Source organism: Physcomitrium patens, chromosome 14 (assembly GCF_059467195.1).
Source record: "Physcomitrium patens ecotype Gransden chromosome 14, ASM5946719v1, whole genome shotgun sequence".
Classification (NCBI taxonomy): Eukaryota; Viridiplantae; Streptophyta; class Bryopsida; order Funariales; family Funariaceae; genus Physcomitrium; species Physcomitrium patens.
In genome coordinates this window covers 9,788,888-9,808,759 of record NC_143423.1, presented here as the reverse complement: position 1 = coordinate 9,808,759, position 19,872 = coordinate 9,788,888, and the positions used below count along the sequence as shown (strand labels likewise).

General features: G+C 36.6%; 2 protein-coding genes across 4 annotated transcripts; one reads left to right on the top strand and one right to left on the bottom strand.

Moving 5' to 3' along the window:
* The first annotated feature begins 9,429 nt into the window (after positions 1-9,429).
* On the top strand, positions 9,430-13,205 carry LOC112291517 (putative inactive receptor kinase At1g27190). Of its 2 annotated transcripts, none has more exons than XM_090255842.1 (2): positions 9,430-10,342; positions 10,916-13,205. In XM_090255842.1, exon 2 carries the CDS (start codon positions 11,127-11,129, stop codon positions 12,963-12,965), a length of 1,839 nt encoding a protein of 612 aa, XP_090111968.1. In that variant the 5' UTR covers positions 9,430-10,342; positions 10,916-11,126; the 3' UTR covers positions 12,966-13,205. The 2 variants fall into 2 exon arrangements, with proteins under 2 accessions (XP_090111968.1, XP_090111969.1); XM_090255843.1 differs by having other exon boundaries at positions 10,079-10,342; positions 10,492-13,205.
* On the bottom strand, positions 13,155-16,925 carry LOC112291522 (uncharacterized). Of its 2 annotated transcripts, XM_024539062.3 has the most exons (9): positions 16,584-16,717; positions 16,235-16,304; positions 15,575-15,952; positions 15,188-15,408; positions 14,798-14,956; positions 14,490-14,520; positions 14,152-14,287; positions 13,857-13,940; positions 13,155-13,560 (listed from the first exon to the last, which is right to left on the bottom strand). In XM_024539062.3, exons 1-9 carry the CDS (start codon positions 16,647-16,649, stop codon positions 13,494-13,496), a joined length of 1,212 nt encoding a protein of 403 aa, XP_024394830.1. In that variant the 5' UTR covers positions 16,650-16,717; the 3' UTR covers positions 13,155-13,493. The 2 variants fall into 2 exon arrangements, with proteins under 2 accessions (XP_024394830.1, XP_024394832.1); XM_024539064.3 differs by lacking the exon at positions 16,235-16,304 and having other exon boundaries at positions 15,575-16,171; positions 16,712-16,925.
* Between the last annotated feature and the right edge of the window lie 2,947 nt (positions 16,926-19,872).

Sequence of the window (19,872 nt, the reverse complement as noted above, 5' to 3'; positions counted from 1 at the left end):
TAATTAAATATTTAATTTTGATTATATTTTCACTATATAGTCGTATTACATCACAACAATGATGTTATTTGGCAATGAGGCTCACTACTTTCCCTAACCTTCTCTAATTGGTGAAAAAATCACCTTCTATTGTTTCATCTTAAAGAAAGAGAAAAAAACAATCTTCTAGTGCTTCTTATGCAGCTTGTAGAAACAACTTTGATTTCTTCACCTCTAGAAGGCACTTCTTAGATAATGGAAGTTGTCCAAAATTCTTCTCAAAGTCCATTAGTTGCTCGTTTGGTCCAATACATTTGCCTGATTGTTGTTCCATCCAATCAAGAAAATCTCTCTTAGACATTCTTTTAGTATCTTCATCAAAGTATTCATCTCTTAATCTTTCTTCAAATCTAGTCCATATATCTAAGTAGATGCTTTGATATATTTATTTCACCTTTTTTTTGGTTTTTGAAATAATTGCTAGATCAAAGATCTCAATCATCCTTTCTTTTGGAACTTAATAGATTTCTATTTTACAAGTGTGAACTTTCAAAAATCTAATGATATTCTTCTTATAAAATCTTTTCACTTTGCCAACTATATTCTTCAATGCTTTGGTGGCATCTTGCCTATTTATGTTAGCAACTTGTTTGCTTATAAATATTTGCATAGCTCTTAAAAATTCCTCTACAAGGTTTTGACTATTTCTTCTATTTAAGCGTTATTACTCTATATCTCCTATCTTGCCTTAATCAATCTAATAGTCCTAAAGCTTCTCTCATTAGAAGCACCAAATATTAAGGTGAGAGAATTTTCTTCAAGAAAATATAGGATTTTTTATTGTAATTAGATATAGTCAAATATTATCTTTTATTCAAATGCACTCCATCACTTCATGTATATATGGTAGTTCTTAATAGTATGTGGCAAATGACACCCCTTTTACACTCAAATAAATACTATAACTTCATATATCATTATATTTGAGCATGTAATGGCTCTTTAAAGAACTATTTAATCTTTATATGTATAAATCAAATCTCACTTCCTAAAATTCTCTATAACATACTTTATAAGCAAATAAAGCCATGAATCATATTAACAAATAATAATTGATTTTTTTTTATAAAAAAAAGACACCACAACTTCAAACTAATTCTTTTCAGAGTAAGTGAGAACTTTTTGGAAAGCTTACAAAGAAAAAAAATAACTTCTCAAATTTTCAAATCCATTATTCTAAACTCACTATGAAAAAACTTCTAAAGAAAAATCTTAAAGATTGGTTGGCTCTTTTTTTATCCAAAAAAGCATAATAGCATCATACTAAATCCTCTTAAAGTAAGTAAGATCTTTTTAAAAAGCTTATAAAAAAAAGATCAACTCATCAAAATTTCAATTCCAAATTCTAAATCTACTATAAAATAACATTTAGAAAAAAACCTTGAAGAGTGGTTTGGAATTGCTATTATAAATAATAGGCAGAAATATAATACAATCAACCGGTCTCATATTCCTTGAATTTTGACAAAATGAAGTCTATTCAAAATTTGTGGTTATAACCACAATTTCTTTTTCTCTATTTCATTTTTTTGATCTTCCTTATCATTTTTTTAATCTTTTTATATTATTTTATTTATTTATTTATTACAAAATAAATTCTTATAATATTTTATATTATTTTTACATATTATAACACTTTCCAACATGACACCCAATTTCAAGAAGGCAGAGTTTGACACTCAATATGGCAAAGGCCTCCTTAATTGCAATGGAGCTACTACAATAGAAATTTGGCCTAAATCATTTATTTTTATTTTTATTTTTATTTTTCTTTTTCTTTTGTTCTTTCATTGGTGTATGATATTGAAGTGGTTTGCAATAAGCGATTCATATTTCTCTATATGTGTGTAACTATGAAGGATCTTTGTTCTATTGGAATATTATAGAATACTATTTCTTTCCTATGATTATTGTGAAGTTCCGAGGTTTAATATTGTCGAAATGGAGATGTTGGCACTAGAAGTGCGACTTTGTGTAGTGGAAGTGATATATCTCCTACTAATTGTACTGGAGAGGGGGAGCTATGGTACTAGTATTCTTGATTGCATTTCTTTTTGTTGGCAGTTCAACGGTAGCTTGGCCAAGTTATAGCAACCAAGATTTACCTTGGTTATTATTCTAATTTTCTTTTTTCTATTTCTCTACTCTTACTTATATCTAGGTCTTGTATGGCAACGCTAAGGAATTTTGTGCACATCAATCAATTTATATAATGTAATGCAATGAAATAATATTAACATGATTCCTATTTTGTTCTTTCTTTTGGTGTTGTTGGATTGATGTAACTGAGGGGTGCAGTCCAAATGGAGATACTTCATATTTTCTTCAACTTGTATATTGACAATGCAAGCATATTCTTTCAATTAAGTTCTTATCGTACTCAAGAAAAGGAGATTGACAACTTTGTAAATTGCTTTCATTACACTAATTAGTAGATGAGTTTTTTAACTATTTCATATTAGAAGTTGCAAGATTTGTCTTGCATAAATTTATAGCAAAAAGACATTAATTTTGCAATGATAATTTTTTAAAGAAAATGTGTAAGTTGTGCTTGTTGATTGCTAATTTCCTAGTTCAAACAAGGCTTAACTCATTTGATGCTAATTTAGACTTGTACACTTGAAAAATTACATTTTTTTTTTTTTTTTTTTTTTTTTTTTTTTGAGCTTACGTCAAGTCTTGCCATTACCTTCTCCAATCAAAACAAATCACTAATAAGAAGATTATAGATGTTAAATCTTAAGAGCACAAGTTCAAGTTTCACCATTTTTTCAAGAAAGATCAACATTCAAAACCAAGTCAGCAAAAGCAAAGAAGGACAAGAAACTCTCATATTTCTAAGTACTACAGTAGCTTATACTTCTATCAAAGTCTACACCGACTTAGAGTTTTTTGTTATATCTATTTAGAATTACCATTGAGTTGGATTAGCTTGGTTATAAGGCAAATACACATTGTTTTGTGTTCAAATAGAAGTAAGTAGTGCATTTGTGAAATAGCTATGAAGCAATAGAGTGTGGTTGATTAGCATTGGATATGTTACCTTCTCAAAACTATAAGGCTTAAGAATTGGAGTATAATTGTGAGTTTAACTAAATCTCTACTAATTAGAAGTTTATTTTAGTTCACAACAAGTAAAACAACTATGTAAATTTTAGAATTTTTAACTCTTGTTTAATCCAAATTAAATCACTCTTTAAAATCCTTAAATCATCTAAGTAGTCAATCAACTTCTACCACTAAATCACACTTACAATTGTGAATCATTCACAAAATGCATCCCTATGTAATTTCTTTTCTTAACACTTAATTAATTTAATTTAATTTAATTTTTATTTAATTAAAATTCATCTATTCCCAAAAATTCATCCAAATATAAGTTATCATCTACAAATAATTTCTCATCCACTTCATTAATTTTCATCCAATAACATTTCATCCAATATAACCTATACTTATTCTAATCTAATTCATCCAAATCTACTTCAATTGTTCTAATTTAACTTCGTCCATTTGGGAGCCTCACCAGGTCAAAAGAAGTCGACTCCTTATTGATGGAGAACTCGCCTCTGGTACTAGACAAGCCGCCACAGTAGCAGAATCCGAACAAAACCCAGCAAGAACCTTGACTTTGGCGCTATGTTAATACCTCCTCATTGCCACTCCTAAATCCATCTCTGTTTGAGATCACACACACCTCCTCATTGAGGACGAGGTAGAAAAAAAGACTGAAGGTGCAGTAGAAGCCTATGTGCGAAGAAACCAGCAGGACATGCTTCTCTCCGTGCGAGGGAGATTCACAAAACCACAGCGGCTGTAGACCTTTACTTCTCACCCAAGTTCCAAATCACCAGTGTGAGAAGTGGTGGAAAGCTGCAGTGTGGTTAAAACCACAGGTATTCGACCTCCACTACACACCTTCCCAAGAAGATCCCAAAAGTTGAGGATTCCTCTCACGGATGCAAGCAAAAATGGAATTGTGGAAAAAAAACCACGGATTGCAGTAGAAAAATCGACGGCGGTTCTCAACCTCTGGAAATAGAACGCGCTAGTTCACTACAACGAGATTTAGTTAATGGCAAGAAGGAACTAATGACAGAACTTAATAGAAAAAACAAACTAGCTGCGCCTCAGAGAATGTGCTTGAAGATCCGTCATGTACGAAGAATCTCCGTCAAGAAGCATACAGCACGATCAAAAAAAAAAGGAGCTAATAAAACTCGACTTAAGTGCACTACTACACCAAAACATTCCATGAATAATTCTAGAGATTCAAAACAACAAATCACTGCAAAAATAGATACTGCAAACGGAACAAACCAGGACATGAGCCTACCCACGTGATCGACCGACCGATAACAGAGACTAAGGTCGAATGAAGCACCTTCTCGACAACATTCACCAAGAAATCAAACACTCGTGAGCATGGGGTTGATGTCCGTCCAACTCACAAAACCCTCTCTTGTTGCGACCATCAGAACTATAGCAAAACTGACGATCTGCGATGTCAGAGTGACGATTGCGCACATGACACAACACGATGCTACGAAAGGATTTCAAGGGAGGATAGAGATCGACAAATTGCAGCGACGACTGGGAAGGAGATCGGGTTACGATGGCAGAGTAATCACGCAACAAGCTCCCAAACCTGTCGTAGATCTTGACTCTCTCAAAGTTCTCCAAATTTCATGTTGTGCGCATCGACCAAAAGGCCTCACAACATGAAATTCTGTCGGATTTTGTTCGAGTGACTTTCAATGGGCGTACACCTTGACACCAACAGTTTAGCCGATCACTCGCCTCTTTCTCTACCTCTACCAGACTAGTCACACTGATCTTGATTCTGAAGCAAGTCACAGCTCAATTAAAATTTTGATCCTGAATCAAGGAGCTCAATTAATATTTTAATGACAATAAAAACTACAATTAAAAAATCATAAATATATATTAGCTAATTTAAGGGAAAAAAATTTATTTCAAAATTTCTTCTCAAAGAAAACTCTACAAAAGATCCATTCTTGCATTGACATCCTATTTTTTGCTATTTATTTCAACACTCCTACATTCATTTACAAGACCAATAACTTTAAACACTATAAGCCTCAACACTACAGTTGCAACCTACTGTGACTGTCGCTTGACGAGATGATGGAATCTATGGTGGCAACACAATGACCAATATTCATCCACAATTCTCCTTTGTAAGACCTGAAAGTGGTGAAGTTAATTTAGGGTAAAGATTGAATTATGTTAGTTTGAATAAACAATTGAATGTTGGATGAATTTTAATCAAAGATGAACTTCAATCAATTCAGATGATAAATTATGGATGAAAGTTGAATGAATGAATTTTTAAATGAAAACTCATTTGTAGATGATAATTGTCTTCTAACTAATGAAGGTTTATTTTAATTCACAACAAACTCAAGGACATCCCAATAGAAAGAAAGAAGCAATTACTAGACTTGGTGCTTATAAACCTCTCTACCTCTATCCTAGCATTGAATTTCTTGAAAGATGCTCTACAAAACTCCTTCACAGATGCATCAGACTTTGGCAATGATAAATAAACACCAACCTAGAATCCTCTCTAATTTGCAAAAGAATCCTAATAAGATCAATGGATTACTTGGTAAGGTAACTCAAACCCTAAAGAACTTCCTTTCTTGTCTTGTAAGCTCTGCACCTCTAACCTCTCCACAAAATTGACCTTGACTCTTATAGAAACTCTAACACGAGTGAATGATGCCACCAACCATGACAGCAAAGTCCGCAACGACTTATTGCACAGTTTGCGACAAACAAGAGAAACTACCCACATAACAAGAAGGAACAGTTGAAATTGTGCACCAAACACAAATAGAGCATTATTGCTAACACTTGCAAATCAACAACCATGTGCAGTTCAAGAAAACAAAAAACACGTACTAATGCCATTTCTTCTGCCAATGCATCCAAACAATCAATTGCTTCCATTGGCGCCACTCTAAAGCATCCATTTTTGTCTCCCCTGTGTGTAGATGAAAACTGTCGATCTGCTTCACTCTAGTAGTGGACCAAGACTGTCCTCCTGTGTATATTGATCCACTTCGTTAATAAAGCCTTTTTGATTCAAACAACCCTGTGTGAGTTTCGCAACACTTTCACTGGTTTCACTCAGATGGGTAGTTCTTTTCATCTAATCCAGATTCAGAAATCTGCAAGTCTTGTCCATGATCCAGCTTCATACGATTGGATGTGGGGAGAAAACTCCGTGGTCTTCTTCATGCGAACATCTACCATGAGCTTTACTATCTTAGTGAACACTGCATGAAAGTCGTGTGTCACGTTTTGCATTGTCTGGTGAAACATCGAAGTTGTCCACACTGAACAGTTCATTGATTCGGTGACTGGTATTTTGTTTTATTTGATGCTCTTGTCTTCGACAGGGGAGTGGAGATCAGAGGGGTTTTGTGTTAATGGACTTGGCTTTGGTGTCCCTGGCCATCGCGTCGTCGATGTAGATGTAGATGTTGATTAGTATGTTTTGATGTGCGCCTGAATTTGTAGTTGTGTTGGCTTCGAACGATGGCGAGCTGACTATGATTCTTATTCTTGTCATGCTTGTGGATCTTCCTCCACCTTTGAACTTGCTATGGCTGTTTAAACTGGTGCCAAATGACAAATTTCTTCTCTCTGAATCCAGGGCCCCAACAATTCAGCATTCAACGCCGAGGCTTCATTTTGTATTATTGCGTTGTTTGGACAACAGAAAGCAGATCACTGCATGAATGATTCCACACATATCTTTGGGTTGTTTGTTTCATTTTTTTCTACTGCTTTTTCATTCTCTTCTGTTCAAGTTGGCGCCTTTAAAGTTCTAATACCATACCAGGATTTTTAACACTTGAAGAGATTTAGGAGATTCAAGTCTTGTAAATTATCAATGCTTTATGGCTTCAGTTTATTTATTTATTTATTTATTAACAACATTCTAAAAAAAGATAATGTGTTCTATGTTTGAACCTCAAGACATCACGTTTAAGAACAGATGTAGTTTAATATTATTGGATTTTAGAATTGTAACTTTCTAATTATGAATACACATATTATAATATCTCCTTTGAAGAAACCATTGCAATTTGTGTAATACACCAATTAGTTACAATCTACTCAAAGTTTATTATTACTTGTCAAGTTTGATTTTAATTCTATTTGTGATCTCTAAATTTTTTAAATTTAGGTGATCTAATGTATATATATATATATATATATATATATATACAAAGTATTACTAATGCCACCAGCCATTCACTATATGTTATTATAACTTTTGCTATTGCCACCTCAATCTGCCGTGTACCCCATGCCCACCCACACTCTTTGTTAATACTAAATATATTAAATTTAAATTTAATTTAATCATTTATATATTCTTAATATTTTAAAAATAATTTTTTTCTTAATATTTTTTTACTAAATTTTTGGTAAAATAATTTATCCTTATTGATTCATAATTTTTTAATTAAATATATATATATATATATATTAATTTCAAAAATATATGTGTGTATTAGGAATTTTAATTTATTTTATTGGATTAAAAAAGATTAGAAGTATGTTGAGTAGATGACAAATTGTACTGGCAATAGCAAAAATTGTGGGGGCATTAGTAATACATTGTGTACATATATATTACAATATAGAATTGCATACATAATATTTGATAATATTTTGTCTTAAGACTGCTTTATTATTTAAAGAATAATTCAAAAAAATCAAATTTTATGTTTTTATTTCTTAGCACAATTTTCTTTGATTTGTAAGCTTTTACAGCAATTTTTTTTTATACAGTTTATCATTTATATTCAATAAATAGATGATTATTATTTTAAAATTTAAAATTATTGAGAAATAAATAAATAGAATTTAAATAATTTTAATTGATTTGATTTATTTTACAAATCTATGCCAAAATTATAATTAAGTTATGTTATGAGTTAAGTTAAAGATCATAATTCTTTAACCATTTATGAAAACATTAAATAAAAAAATCCTTTGAAAGTTTTGGTTATTTTCAAATAAATTGTGATTTATTAATTATATAAAATAATTAAAAATATAACTCTTAACTCTTAACTCTTAACTTGTAAGCAAATAAAGATAAATGCAAGGTTGAAGCTATCTTGAATTTCATTAACCTTGTGTGAAGTCTTATTTATTTAATCCATCTTGTAGCTTGATTGATTGATTAGTATGTATATGTATATGTATATATATATATATATGTATATATACATAATGCTTAACATAAGTTTTTCACATGAACATCTTATATTTATTAAATACCTAATTGGTAATTTTGTTTTAAAATATCAAGTTGTGTTTTGAATGAAGGTCTTGTAAACTCTAAATCCAGGATTTGGTGCTTCAGTCTTTTTAAAAACATCAAAATTTATAGTTACTCATAAATTTTATTTCAAAATAAAAAGAAGCCACTCAAGTCATCATAAGCCAATGATGTACTGATTAATATGACAAAACCTATTCAGCTAAGCTAACATAATATATATATATATATATGTGTGTGTGTGTATATATATATATATATATATATATATTTAATCATAAATCTTTTAAGTGTAACTAGTTTTCATACTTTATTAACAAATAGTGCATTATTTATTTAATCCATCAATAAGTGCACATTTTCACATTGCGTTGAACTTTTAATCCAACCTGATACTCACATATACAACCATAACACACAAGCAACCCACCTCAACATCCAAGCTCAAGTTCCATAACAATCCAACTAACCAAACCAATTATTCTATTTCTAAATGATCATCTCAAACACACAAATCTACACATGAGATTGATTGAGAAACAAATAGACCGCAGCTACTGAAAAAACCCAAGTCTAACCGCAACCATGAGACCACAGCATTGCACAAGACTGTCACTGATCAGTAAGTAGATAACCCTAATCCAGTGGTAACGGAACTTCGTGTCCATCCCTGCAGGTGAAACTATTCACCAGCAGTGATTCTCGCAGGATGAGGGCAAGGTCATGAAGAAGGCAAGAGAGCAGGAGGGAGGAGGAGGAGGAAGAAGAAGAAGAATAAGTGGATGAGAGTTAATAGGTGAGGAGGATTCTGGCCACCATGTGTGCAGCAGCAGGAGTAGCAGAGAGTAAGTATGAATGGGAAGGAAGACATGAACGATGGGTTTGGGCCAAGCCAGTCAAGCAGTCAGTCAGGAAGTCAGTCAACCTCAGTCAATGCCTGCTTTTGTCTTCGTCACCCAGCTCTCATTTTGATTCCTCGGAGCTGCCCTTCAAAACCTTGTTGCAACAACTGACGTAACAGCAGCAGCAGCAGTGGCAGAGGTTCTCCACCGCTCTAGACATGACTACTTTGTTTCCCCCCTTTTGTTAGCTGTATTTGCCTTTTCTTTCCCACTGGGTCGGTGTTCCACTGCAAGCTGACGTCGGGGATGCGTTTTCTTGTTTAAAGCTTGCATTGGAGGCTGCCTCCTCTTGCTGCAGTTCAGTACGGAGGGGTGTGTTTTTTTTTTTTTTTTTTTTTTTTCAACTTTGTTTTGTTTTGTTCTGTTTGTTTGTTTGTTTTCCAGGGGCTGTTTGTGGGAGCGTGGTAGGAGTAGTGATTAGAAATGTTATATCTTTGGCCGAGTTTGTTTGTTTGTCGAGAGAGCCGAACTGGTGAGAGGTAGTGATGGTAATGGCGACAACTATGGAGGTTTGAAGGCAGTGGAAGGTGTTTGCAGAGTTTTGTGCTGCAAATTTTCCTGGTGGTTGATGTTTACATTCGATGTTCTTAGCTCGAGGTAGCCCCGTGGGCATTGTGAAGACAGTGTGAATCATATTGGAGTCGTGGAACATCCTGGAGTCGGTACTTTTGTGAAGTCAGAAGGTGTCGCAAGGTATGGGGAGAAGACAGGAGTTGATTATGTCTCTTGTGACTTGATGACAGCTCTCGTGACTATACAATGTGGTTAAACCTTTACACGCTTTGCCTGCTTTCTTTTCTGGCTCAAGGGAGGCATGTCCAGTTTTGTACTTCTACCAGCACTTCGAATACCACGGGAATATACAGCTTCATCTTCTTGTGAAGGTGCTGGACTGATGACGTCTTTCGGTGTGCTATGAGCGGTGTACTGGCTTAGTGCTTTACACTAGGGCCTGATTTGCTCTTTCCTTCGCGACTCCCAAAGTTGGCCATAATGAGAAGTGCCTATCATTGGAGAGGAAAGCGTCAAGGTGTGTGAGCAACGCACATGCAAGCTTTCCTAGTGTTCTAAGGTACCTCCTCACTTCATTATGCTGTGATTATGTGTACGATCTCGGTAGCATATGCTTCCAAAACCTGTTTGCAGGTAATAAGCGTGCTATCTGCAATCACTCTTGGAATTCAAAACTCTCAAGCAAGCACTTAACGTGGATTTGTGCAGCACTAGCTTTTCATTGGGGGCAATGTTGGTGGCCGATTACACAGCTCGGTTTGTTGAGTACCAGACCATGTTACTGCCCGCTAACATATTTGTCAACAGTGATCCAAATAGTTTCTGTGGCCATGCTTTCGTGAATGATAACTCCTTTCGCCTAGGGTTCTTCTTAAGTATGCTGTCACGCATGGTGCGCACGCTCTTCATTGATGTTTTCTTAAAGCAAATTGGACAAAGTGACATGTAAGATGATGCGATGGTTAGATGTTCGAAGAGAATCACCACCAAAGTCCTCTTCAAAAAAATTCATTCTGAATCCTCTAATTAGCTATACCACGTGGATGTAGAAGGTGGGACAATAAGCTGAAATGGTTTTCACCATAGCCAATGTTGCAAGGCTAATATTCTCGTGATGATCTTTACAATGCAGGAGAGTCGGATGACACCTGCAAAACACGCGTTTTTTCATTTGCTGTAATCTGAACCCCTCCAAGAGGTTGAGAGGCATGAAAATGCGCACCCATCGAGGCGAAGCTCAGGGTAGACATGATCATGTAGCAAAGTAGAAGTTGGTCAATACTAATTGGCGGCAACAACGAGATCAAAATACTTGAGGAGTGCGACTCAATCCGGCCATCCACATGGCTTTGCTGTTGATCCAGCTCTGTCTAGGAATGCTGGTAATGTTACAAACAGCCTGTGCACTAAGAGACGACTTGAGCTGTCTGCTAAATTTCAAGGCGTCAGTAGGAGATCCCGAGGGACACCTCATCACATGGACGAACACAACCTCCTCTCCTCGTTCAATCTGCACGTGGTATGGAGTGACATGCTATGGTAACAACGCACCTCCTGTCTACTTCATCAAACTCTCAGGGTCTCGTCTTAATGGCTCTTTCCCGCAGGGATTGAAAGGGTGTAATGCACTTACCCGGCTGGATTTGTCGGATAACAGCTTCACAGGACCTATTCCGAACAAGTTATGCTCGGACCTCCCCAATCTGGTGGACCTCGACCTTTCGCGGAACAAGATCCAAGGGAGTATTCCCTCGAGCCTCGCAGAATGCAAGTTCATGAATGACATCTTGCTAAACAACAACGAATTGTCGGGAACAATTCCCGAGCAGATTGGATATCTAAACCGCCTCCAGAGGTTCGATGTGTCGAGCAACAGACTGGAAGGGTTCATTCCAAGCACTTTGGTGGAGCGTCAGTTCGAGAATCGGTCTGGATTCGACGCCAGCAGTTTTCTGAACAACACAAGCCTATGTGGACGCCCACTCAAAAATAAATGTGCGAGGATAGGGGACCGGAAGGGAGCAACCGCGGAGGTGATCGTTGGAGGAGCAGTTGGAAGCGCTGTCGGGGTGTTGTTCATCGGGGCCATCATATTCTGCTGCATTGTTCGCAGCACGAATAAGAAGAGAGCCACAATGTTACGCGATGAGAGCAAGTGGGCTTCCCGCATTAAGGCGCCCAAGTCTGTCATCGTGTCCATGTTCGAAAAGCCGCTGGTCATGATTAGGTTGAGTGATTTGATGGACGCCACCAACGGATTCAGCAAGGAGAACATCGTAGCGTCTGGTCGATCCGGGATAGTGTACATAGGCGACTTCACAGATGGATCCGTCATGGCAATCAAGAGATTGCAAGGTCCCACACGCACTGAGCGCCAATTCAGAGGCGAAATGGATTCTCTCGGTCAGATTCACCATCGCAATCTCGTCCCCGTACTTGGGTATTGTGTCGTTGGCCAGGAACGGCTCTTGGTCTGCAAGCACATGTCCAACGGGAGCTTGAACGACCGCCTCCACGACGCATTCGAGAAGGAGCCACTGGACTGGAAGACACGCCTCAAGATTGCTATCGGCGCATCGAGGGGATTCGCATGGCTACACCATAGCTGCAATCCCCGCATCATTCATCGCAACATTAGCTCCAACTGCATCCTCCTCGACGATGAATTCGAGCCCCGGATCACCGACTTCGGTCTCGCGCGTGTCATGAAACCGGTTGATACACACATCAACACTGCCATCAGTGGCGACTTCGGCGACGTGGGCTATGTGGCGCCGGAATATGTCCGCACCCTCGTGGCCACCATGCGGGGTGATGTCTATAGCTTCGGCGTCGTGCTCTTGGAGCTTGTCACTGCGCGAAAACCCGTGGATGTAGTCGACAGTGACTTCAAGGGCACTCTGGTCGAGTGGGTCGGGGTGCTGGTCTCCAGCGGCTGCATTACGGATGCCTTGGACAGCTCCCTTCGAGGAAAGGGGGTTGACGGCGAAATGCTGCAAGTTCTCAAAATCGCTTTGTCGTGCGTGCAGGCCGCCGCACGAGAGCGACCGTCCATGTATCAGGTGTCGGGATTGCTCCATGCTGTTGGCCAGCACTACAACTTCAGCGACGACTGTGATGAGTTCCCAGTGTTTCCCGAGACGGAGAGACGATACAATAGACTCGTTGTATCTGTAACGTAACATAAGTTGATTTCACTAGCAGCTTCCATCTTTTCCTGCAGACTGTCTTAACATGTAGGTCTTTAGGTTACTGTACCAGATTGAGTGGATGTATAGGATCTAGTTGAATTCGCAACAGGATATTTGAATAGGTGAACCAAAGTGTGCGGGTATGACAGTTGATTACATACTTTTAAGAGTTCACCCATGTCAAAAAAATGTTGATGACATTACTTAAAGAGAGTGAACAAATCCCTGTAACATACTGTGTTCTCAAGACAACAGATAAAATCTATCCAGGAAGATATGTTGTCAAATCTATTAAACTGATAAATACAAAATAGATAGCGTCAACTTTTCACAAGTGACAACACCACGCATGATCAAAAAGTCCTAAGTTTTCCGTTCACCAAACTGCACGGAAAGTCGTGCCCCAACATCTTGAAGGATAGCAATTCCAAGCCAATGTTCACTATACTAATCACAAAGCGATATGGTACGCATTAATGTCGAGGCAGTGTATGTGCACTGCCCAATGCGGCGAAATCATTACAGCTGCCAGTCGATTGGCAATTGCCCAGCGTTTTCTAGAAACTTGTTTGTTTGAGAAAAATGCCTGCAAAGAGATTCATTGCAGTCAGTTCTGACAGAAAATTGAAATCCCAATCTCTCGGCAGCTCAATCAAGGCACGAGATTATTGAGAATATTTTCTGCCATCACACTATGTCCTTGAGCTTCACGAAATATAACCACATTGCTATGGAGTTCGGCCTCTGCCATTTCGATACTGTTAAGGAATCTTTGTGTTGAGATTCTGTTCAGAAATAAACAATGCAACAAAAGATCAAACGGTTCAAATAAAAAAGTCACATAAAAGACCAGATCAGAAGTGCGGAAATTAAAATATGTACCTGCAACCAAAGAAACCTCGATTTGCTGAGAGACCAGAAGGATGAGCTGTCTTCAAGATGTGGTGAGCACTGGCATTAATCAGCCTGTTTCACATGACACCCAGGAGTAATCGGAACGCCTTTAAATATTTTTTTGCGACAAAAAGCATGGCGTTCAAGTCCAAAATGACCAAATACAGGAAGGAATGCATAATGAAAAGCAAGGCATCCATCATTCAAAACCTTCCAGAAAAGGCTACCCCTCAACCAGAAAATTGACCTACACTGTCGAATGAGGACAAATCGAAGGAGCTACCTGGTCTTCTCCTGTGCAGAATTGCCCCATAGAATAAAGACAATGCCTTTCCTTTGCTGAGATAGGGCACGTATTGCAGCATCCGTGAACATTTCCCAGCCTTTCTTGGCATGTGAATTTGCTTGATGGTCTCGCACTGCAATTTTCAGAGAAATCAATTAGCTTCATTATTTTGCAACATCTTGAATCGTCTACAAGAGTAACATACATATAGCATGTAATTGGGCAGTCAAACCAAAAATATTAAGCATTGCAAATCAACTGTAATTGCGACAGACTAATTTCTTAAGGCATGGGCAAAAGCACAGTCGTGCCAACCTTTACCCAATGTACAATACCTGTAAGCACTGTGTTGAGAAGGAGCACGCCCTGCAAGTACATAGCAGTTTAAGCAGGATGGCTAACCATTATTCATCTCGTGCAATAAAACCACTGCTAGCCGAAATAGAAAGGCCAACGGCAGAAGAAAATCAAACTACCATATATTACACCAAGCTTCTAAGTCATGAGGACCTTCTGAAGCACACAGAAAAAATAAGCAGAAAAGTGGGACGTCATGCACTTGCCTCACCCGCAGAAGTGGAGAAATATTAATGGACTTGTATAGTTGAACTACTTTAACGAGGCATCGCAGTATGCTACGCACCTGATAAGCCCACTTCTCCAGATTGCCATGTTTAGGGATAGGACATCCAACATCATTTTTAATCTCCTTAAAAATATTGACCAAACTCGATGGAATTTTGATCCCTTCCGGAACTGAAAAACTCAAGCCCATTGCTTGCCCAGGACCATGATAAGGATCCTGCAAGTGTTTATCCCATGAGACGCGTGTTAGACCTTTAGGATCCAGCGAGTAGAGAAACAACAATAATCATCCCACAAATGGTTAAAGACAATAATTATATAGATGCATATGTCGGAGTTCTTGAGGTATGCATTACAAATGGGTTGTAAAAGCAACAAGTCCCCACTTTATGAAGTGATTAAATCCACTCAGAGGATTTGAGCTTCTCATTAAAACACAGGTCCTCACCTGACCAAGAATGACAACCTTCACAGAGTTGAATGGGCAGGTGTTGAAAGCATTGAACACTTTAGCCGCAGGAGGGTAGATGGGAAACTTGCCAGATGCTTCTTCCAGTACAAACCGATACAGTTTATCCATGTACTGCTTTTGTAACTCTTCTCGCAATACTTCAAGCCAGCTCTCATCGACCAGCAACAGAGAAAACTTCGGAAATGCAACTCCAGCCTCTGCCAATTTCACGAGTATGACATGAGTACAGCAATCTACAGACATGCCCTCTAAATAGGATATAATATGCTTTATGAAACAAGACCCACCACCTAGAAATCAAGAAACACCCAAATGAAAGTAAAAACTATCAGGAAATAGTATTGCAGACACCGAGACCACTACCTTTTGCATTAGCTACATGCTCTTCACAAGTTTTGAGATTTCGCTTAGCTCGTGCTCCCGCCTTATTGGCCTCCATTCTCTGCTTCTGCTCCAGGGTCATTTCAGGCAAGGCATTCTCTTGACTTTCAACACTATCTTTTAACTCCGGCACTTCTGTCGAGGGTTTTTCCTGTTCTTCATTGTCTTCACGTTCCTTCCGCTTCTTTTTGCCTTCCGCAGGCGGCGCTATTTCAACAGACACGTCGTCATTTTCTTCCGTTGGAGTAACATCGCTGGAAGAATCTTCTTTTGACCTCGCGCTTGCTGCGGTTTCTTCTACCACTTTCAATCTCTTGGGCGCTTGGAAAAAGCTTGAAATACTTTTTTGAGACGTCATGTCTGCCCATCAATGATTAATTAAAAACGCTTCGATTTCTATGCTAAGCCTAAATTTACACAAATCCACAACGAGGCACGTCACACTGCCAAAAGCATACGAGCTACCATGAACAACAATTCCGGCATTCACAGTTTCTGACTCCGAAGGAATTTAACCACGATTCAACGGTAGGAAGAAGGCTGTCGAATGGAGTAGCACGCGGTGTCTCCAATGTGGTTCTACAAACAAGATCCAAATGCATTAGTTACATGGATCCAGCAAGGCCAACAAGATCCCCATACCAATCCAGGCAATGTTGACGCTCAGCTTCTTCCAAAGTGGCAGCCTCTGGCAAACAATTCTTTGCAAAACCTGAGCAATTACACATTGCACTCTAATCAGTCAACACCCGATGCAGCAAACCTCAAACCTTCGAATGGGACAGAAAACCTCCCACACAAGTTCATGACATTCCTACGGCGATCCACCATTTGCCTCCCCTTCGCAGGCAACCAACTTACCTTAAAAACCTCAAACCCACAACTACACTAATCTCAGCACCCAATTCACGAACGACGCAACTGGGAGCTGAAAGCACACTTAGGGCTGACTCAGAAATCCAAAACCAAAGCTTAAAACCGCAAAACAAACCGAATTCCCACTGGCCGCACAGCACGCATTCACCCTCTGCGCCGCAACAAGTGGTGAAAAAGCCATGGAGAGGAGATGCCAACAACAGAAACCAGAATGCAAACGCAATCACGCAACGCTGCGCATACCTGGCGGTATGAAGCGGTGCTGCGCCGTCTTTGGGACGTGGAGGGAAAGCGAGAAGGTCAGGGTGAGGCGCAATGAATGAAGCAGCAGCGCAGCCTCGAAAGCATCATCTGGGCACCCAGCAGGCTCCACATGCCCTCCCCGCTGCTCGCGAGGTTTGCCGCCATAGCTCTCCTTTCTTCACCTTCACTCTTCCTTCCGTTTTAGTGTTTCGATGCAGCTCCGGCGGCGCTCACCGGCACCCATTTCCGCACTCATTTCCCCACCCATTTCGTATATTCCACTGAGTTTTGTGGCGCTTGTGGAATGGATGAGTAAGATAATGGACTTTTCTTCATTTCGTGAGAAGTTCATCGTAAGAGGAGGTTTATGTCTTTTGCTTTGTTAGAGAAGCCTTTCTAATATGTTTTTACAAAAGAGGAAACATTATATGTAGAAGTTGCTATAATGCAGTTGTTGCACATTGATGATTAGTATTTTGCATGTTGTTGTATATGTACCATGTCTAATATTGATTGTGATTAGAATAATTCTTGAATAGTGGTTTAAAATTTGAACTCTTATTTTTAGAATATTTTAGCTTTTAATTGTTATTTGGTATAAAGTTTGTTGTATTTTTGGTAAGTATTGAAATTGATCTAGTATGCTAGCATTGAATCTTGAAATCTCCATATAGATTAGTAGATTAGTTTTTTAGACTCTTAAAGAGAATTTATTCTTTGAAGATAAGTGGAGAGGTTATAGTTTTGTAACTCTTTTATTAATTTAAATTAAGAAGCCTCACTAGATTAGCCTTATATTTAGAGATACTAGTCCAAATGTCCAAACAAGAAAAATAAGATAGAAAGTATATTTTTTCTACATAACATAAAAAACTTTGTTCTTTAATTTTTTTTTGTTGCGCCTATTTTAAGAAGTAGTTTTTAGGAAAAACCAAAAGTAAGATCAAAGAACTACTTGAAATAACCATTCAAAAAAAAATCTTGATTTTTAATAAACAAGTTTTTCTAATAGTTGTATCAAGAAATAAATTGACATCATTAGATTTGTAATAAAAATGTTATTTTTTCCATTTCATAGAATCTTCTTATTTTATATTATATCAAAAGGCTAGGGCATCTATAAGAAGTTTTTTTTTTATGAAGAAATTGTCAAGGATATGAATTATAACAAAACCTTAAAGAAGCAAAAGACTTTTGTAGCACTAAAAAACATAAAATAAAATAAAATAAATCAAATATTGAGTCAAGCAATTGACTTTGTTGTGAAGTGTGACAATCGATTTTTTGAATTTTAATCTGAGAGTTACACAAGTACGCCTCTACATTACTTTAATTCAATGGCAATACCAACATCTTTTCAATACATACATTTGGAAATAAAAGATATGCAATTGATGCAATATGTTTTAAACCTCTTATTGAGCAAGAAGAAACTCATTGTTGTTAGGAAGGATTATGCTTATATTGTGGAGAACCTAAGCATATTACTCAACATTGTTTAAAGAAGCGACATTGTTGTGTTGTAGTTCAATTACTATGTTAAAATAATACATATAAATATTTAATGTATAATTTACTATATAATGTAGTAAGAGCCATATTATTAGATTTTAATTAATTACAAAATATGGTTAGATTATTAATTTAAAGTGGTTGTTTAAAAGGGCTATTATTGAGGTTGATTTTATATTGATAATAGTTTTCATATATTTAGATCGACCTTTATTAGACATTGGTGACTCTTGAAATCTTATTTTGTTTCTTTTATTTGATGTTTAGGACATATATTATGTAAATATTATAAAAAAAGAATTAGAAAGGAATTTTGGTAGCAAAAAGAGTAATTAGGGCATTCATATGGATGAATGGAGATGGATAATAAAAATCTCTATTGCTATTGGCCTAAAGGCATGTCCAATGGACTTCAAGGAGGACATTCGAGGCCTTATTAGGAATTAGGGTTACTTTTTTGAAGGCAATTCAAATTGGGAGGCTAGAATCAAAGATTTTAGGTTTTTAGCTATGGTTTTGGTGCAAATTTTAGATGATTTGGAATTTTTATGAAAAAGATATAGGCACTTAAAGTTAAGATGTGGATTTTGTACTTATTGTCATTCTTTTGGATATAACACATGCGCACAAAAAGTAATAAAAAATCAATGGATGGAATTGAAGAAAGTACTTTTTAGATTATATATTTTGTATATTTTTTGATGAATTTTAAGTTGAAATGAAGGAGTTATAGGAAGTTGAATTCAATGCTTGCAATCTAAGCATAGACCTAATTTACTAGTGGTTGTAATTTGAGCTATATCTTAAGCAATTTGATAAGCTTTTGGCTAAGAATTTCTAATAATATGTGTTATTATGTAACTAAACTTTATATATAAATTTTATGACATTTGAAATATAGATTTTTGAGATATGGAGAAAATAGTATTTGGGTGCTTGTATATTAAGTTTAAAGCACCTACTAGGATTTCTAAGATACCAGATGATATGTAGTAGATTTATAGTTTATTTTTTTAGTAATAAATTTTAAAGGTAAATTCTACATTATCTAGAATTATGAAAAAAATTGAACAATTGAATCAAGAGATATCAATTTCTAAAGTTCAGAGAAGAAAAAAAACCCTTTGCACAAAAAAAATGTTTTGAAGTGGTTTTGCTACAATTTGAGTATTTTATACAAAGTAAAGGGGTTTTTGGGAGCCAAGACTTTATACATATGTTAAAGATAGAGATATGGAGCTATGGAAAAATTATGATATAAAGATGGATATTTATAAGAAGATTATATATTTTCTTTGAACTTATGGAAAATCAAACTTACCAGCAAAAAATTAGTTATGATTTGGTGTAGCAAAAGATATTAGGAAATTTCTAGATACTTTAGGAAGTCTTATGTATAAATCTTTTTAAATATAAAAATTTTTATCAATAGAATATCTTTAAATATTATTATATTTTTATAATCTCTATAATAAAAAAAACATTACTTATTGAAACTTGTCTAATAAATTAAAGCTAAACTTTCTACAGCTAGATATTTAGTATATTTTTAAATAGAAAATTATGCCATATAACAATGCAACCACAAAATAAAAAGTACAACTATTAAATAAGATAATATATTAGAAAAAAAAATTGTCCAGCTACAA

Bases quoted from the DNA above. Each gene is read 5' to 3' on its own strand.
- LOC112291517 (XM_090255842.1), top strand. From the start codon at position 11,127: ATGGCTTTGCTGTTGATCCAGCTCTGTCTAGGAATGCTGGTAATGTTA.
- LOC112291522 (XM_024539062.3), bottom strand. From the start codon at position 16,649: ATGGCTTTTTCACCACTTGTTGCGGCGCAGAGGGTGAATGCGTGCTGT. The intron at 15,409-15,574 runs GTAGTGGTCTCG...TGAAATTGGCAG, and splicing joins GCATGTAGCTAATGCAAAAG to AGGCTGGAGTTGCATTTCCG. The intron at 14,521-14,797 runs GTGCGTAGCATA...ATGTACTTGCAG, and splicing joins TGGAGAAGTGGGCTTATCAG to GGCGTGCTCCTTCTCAACAC.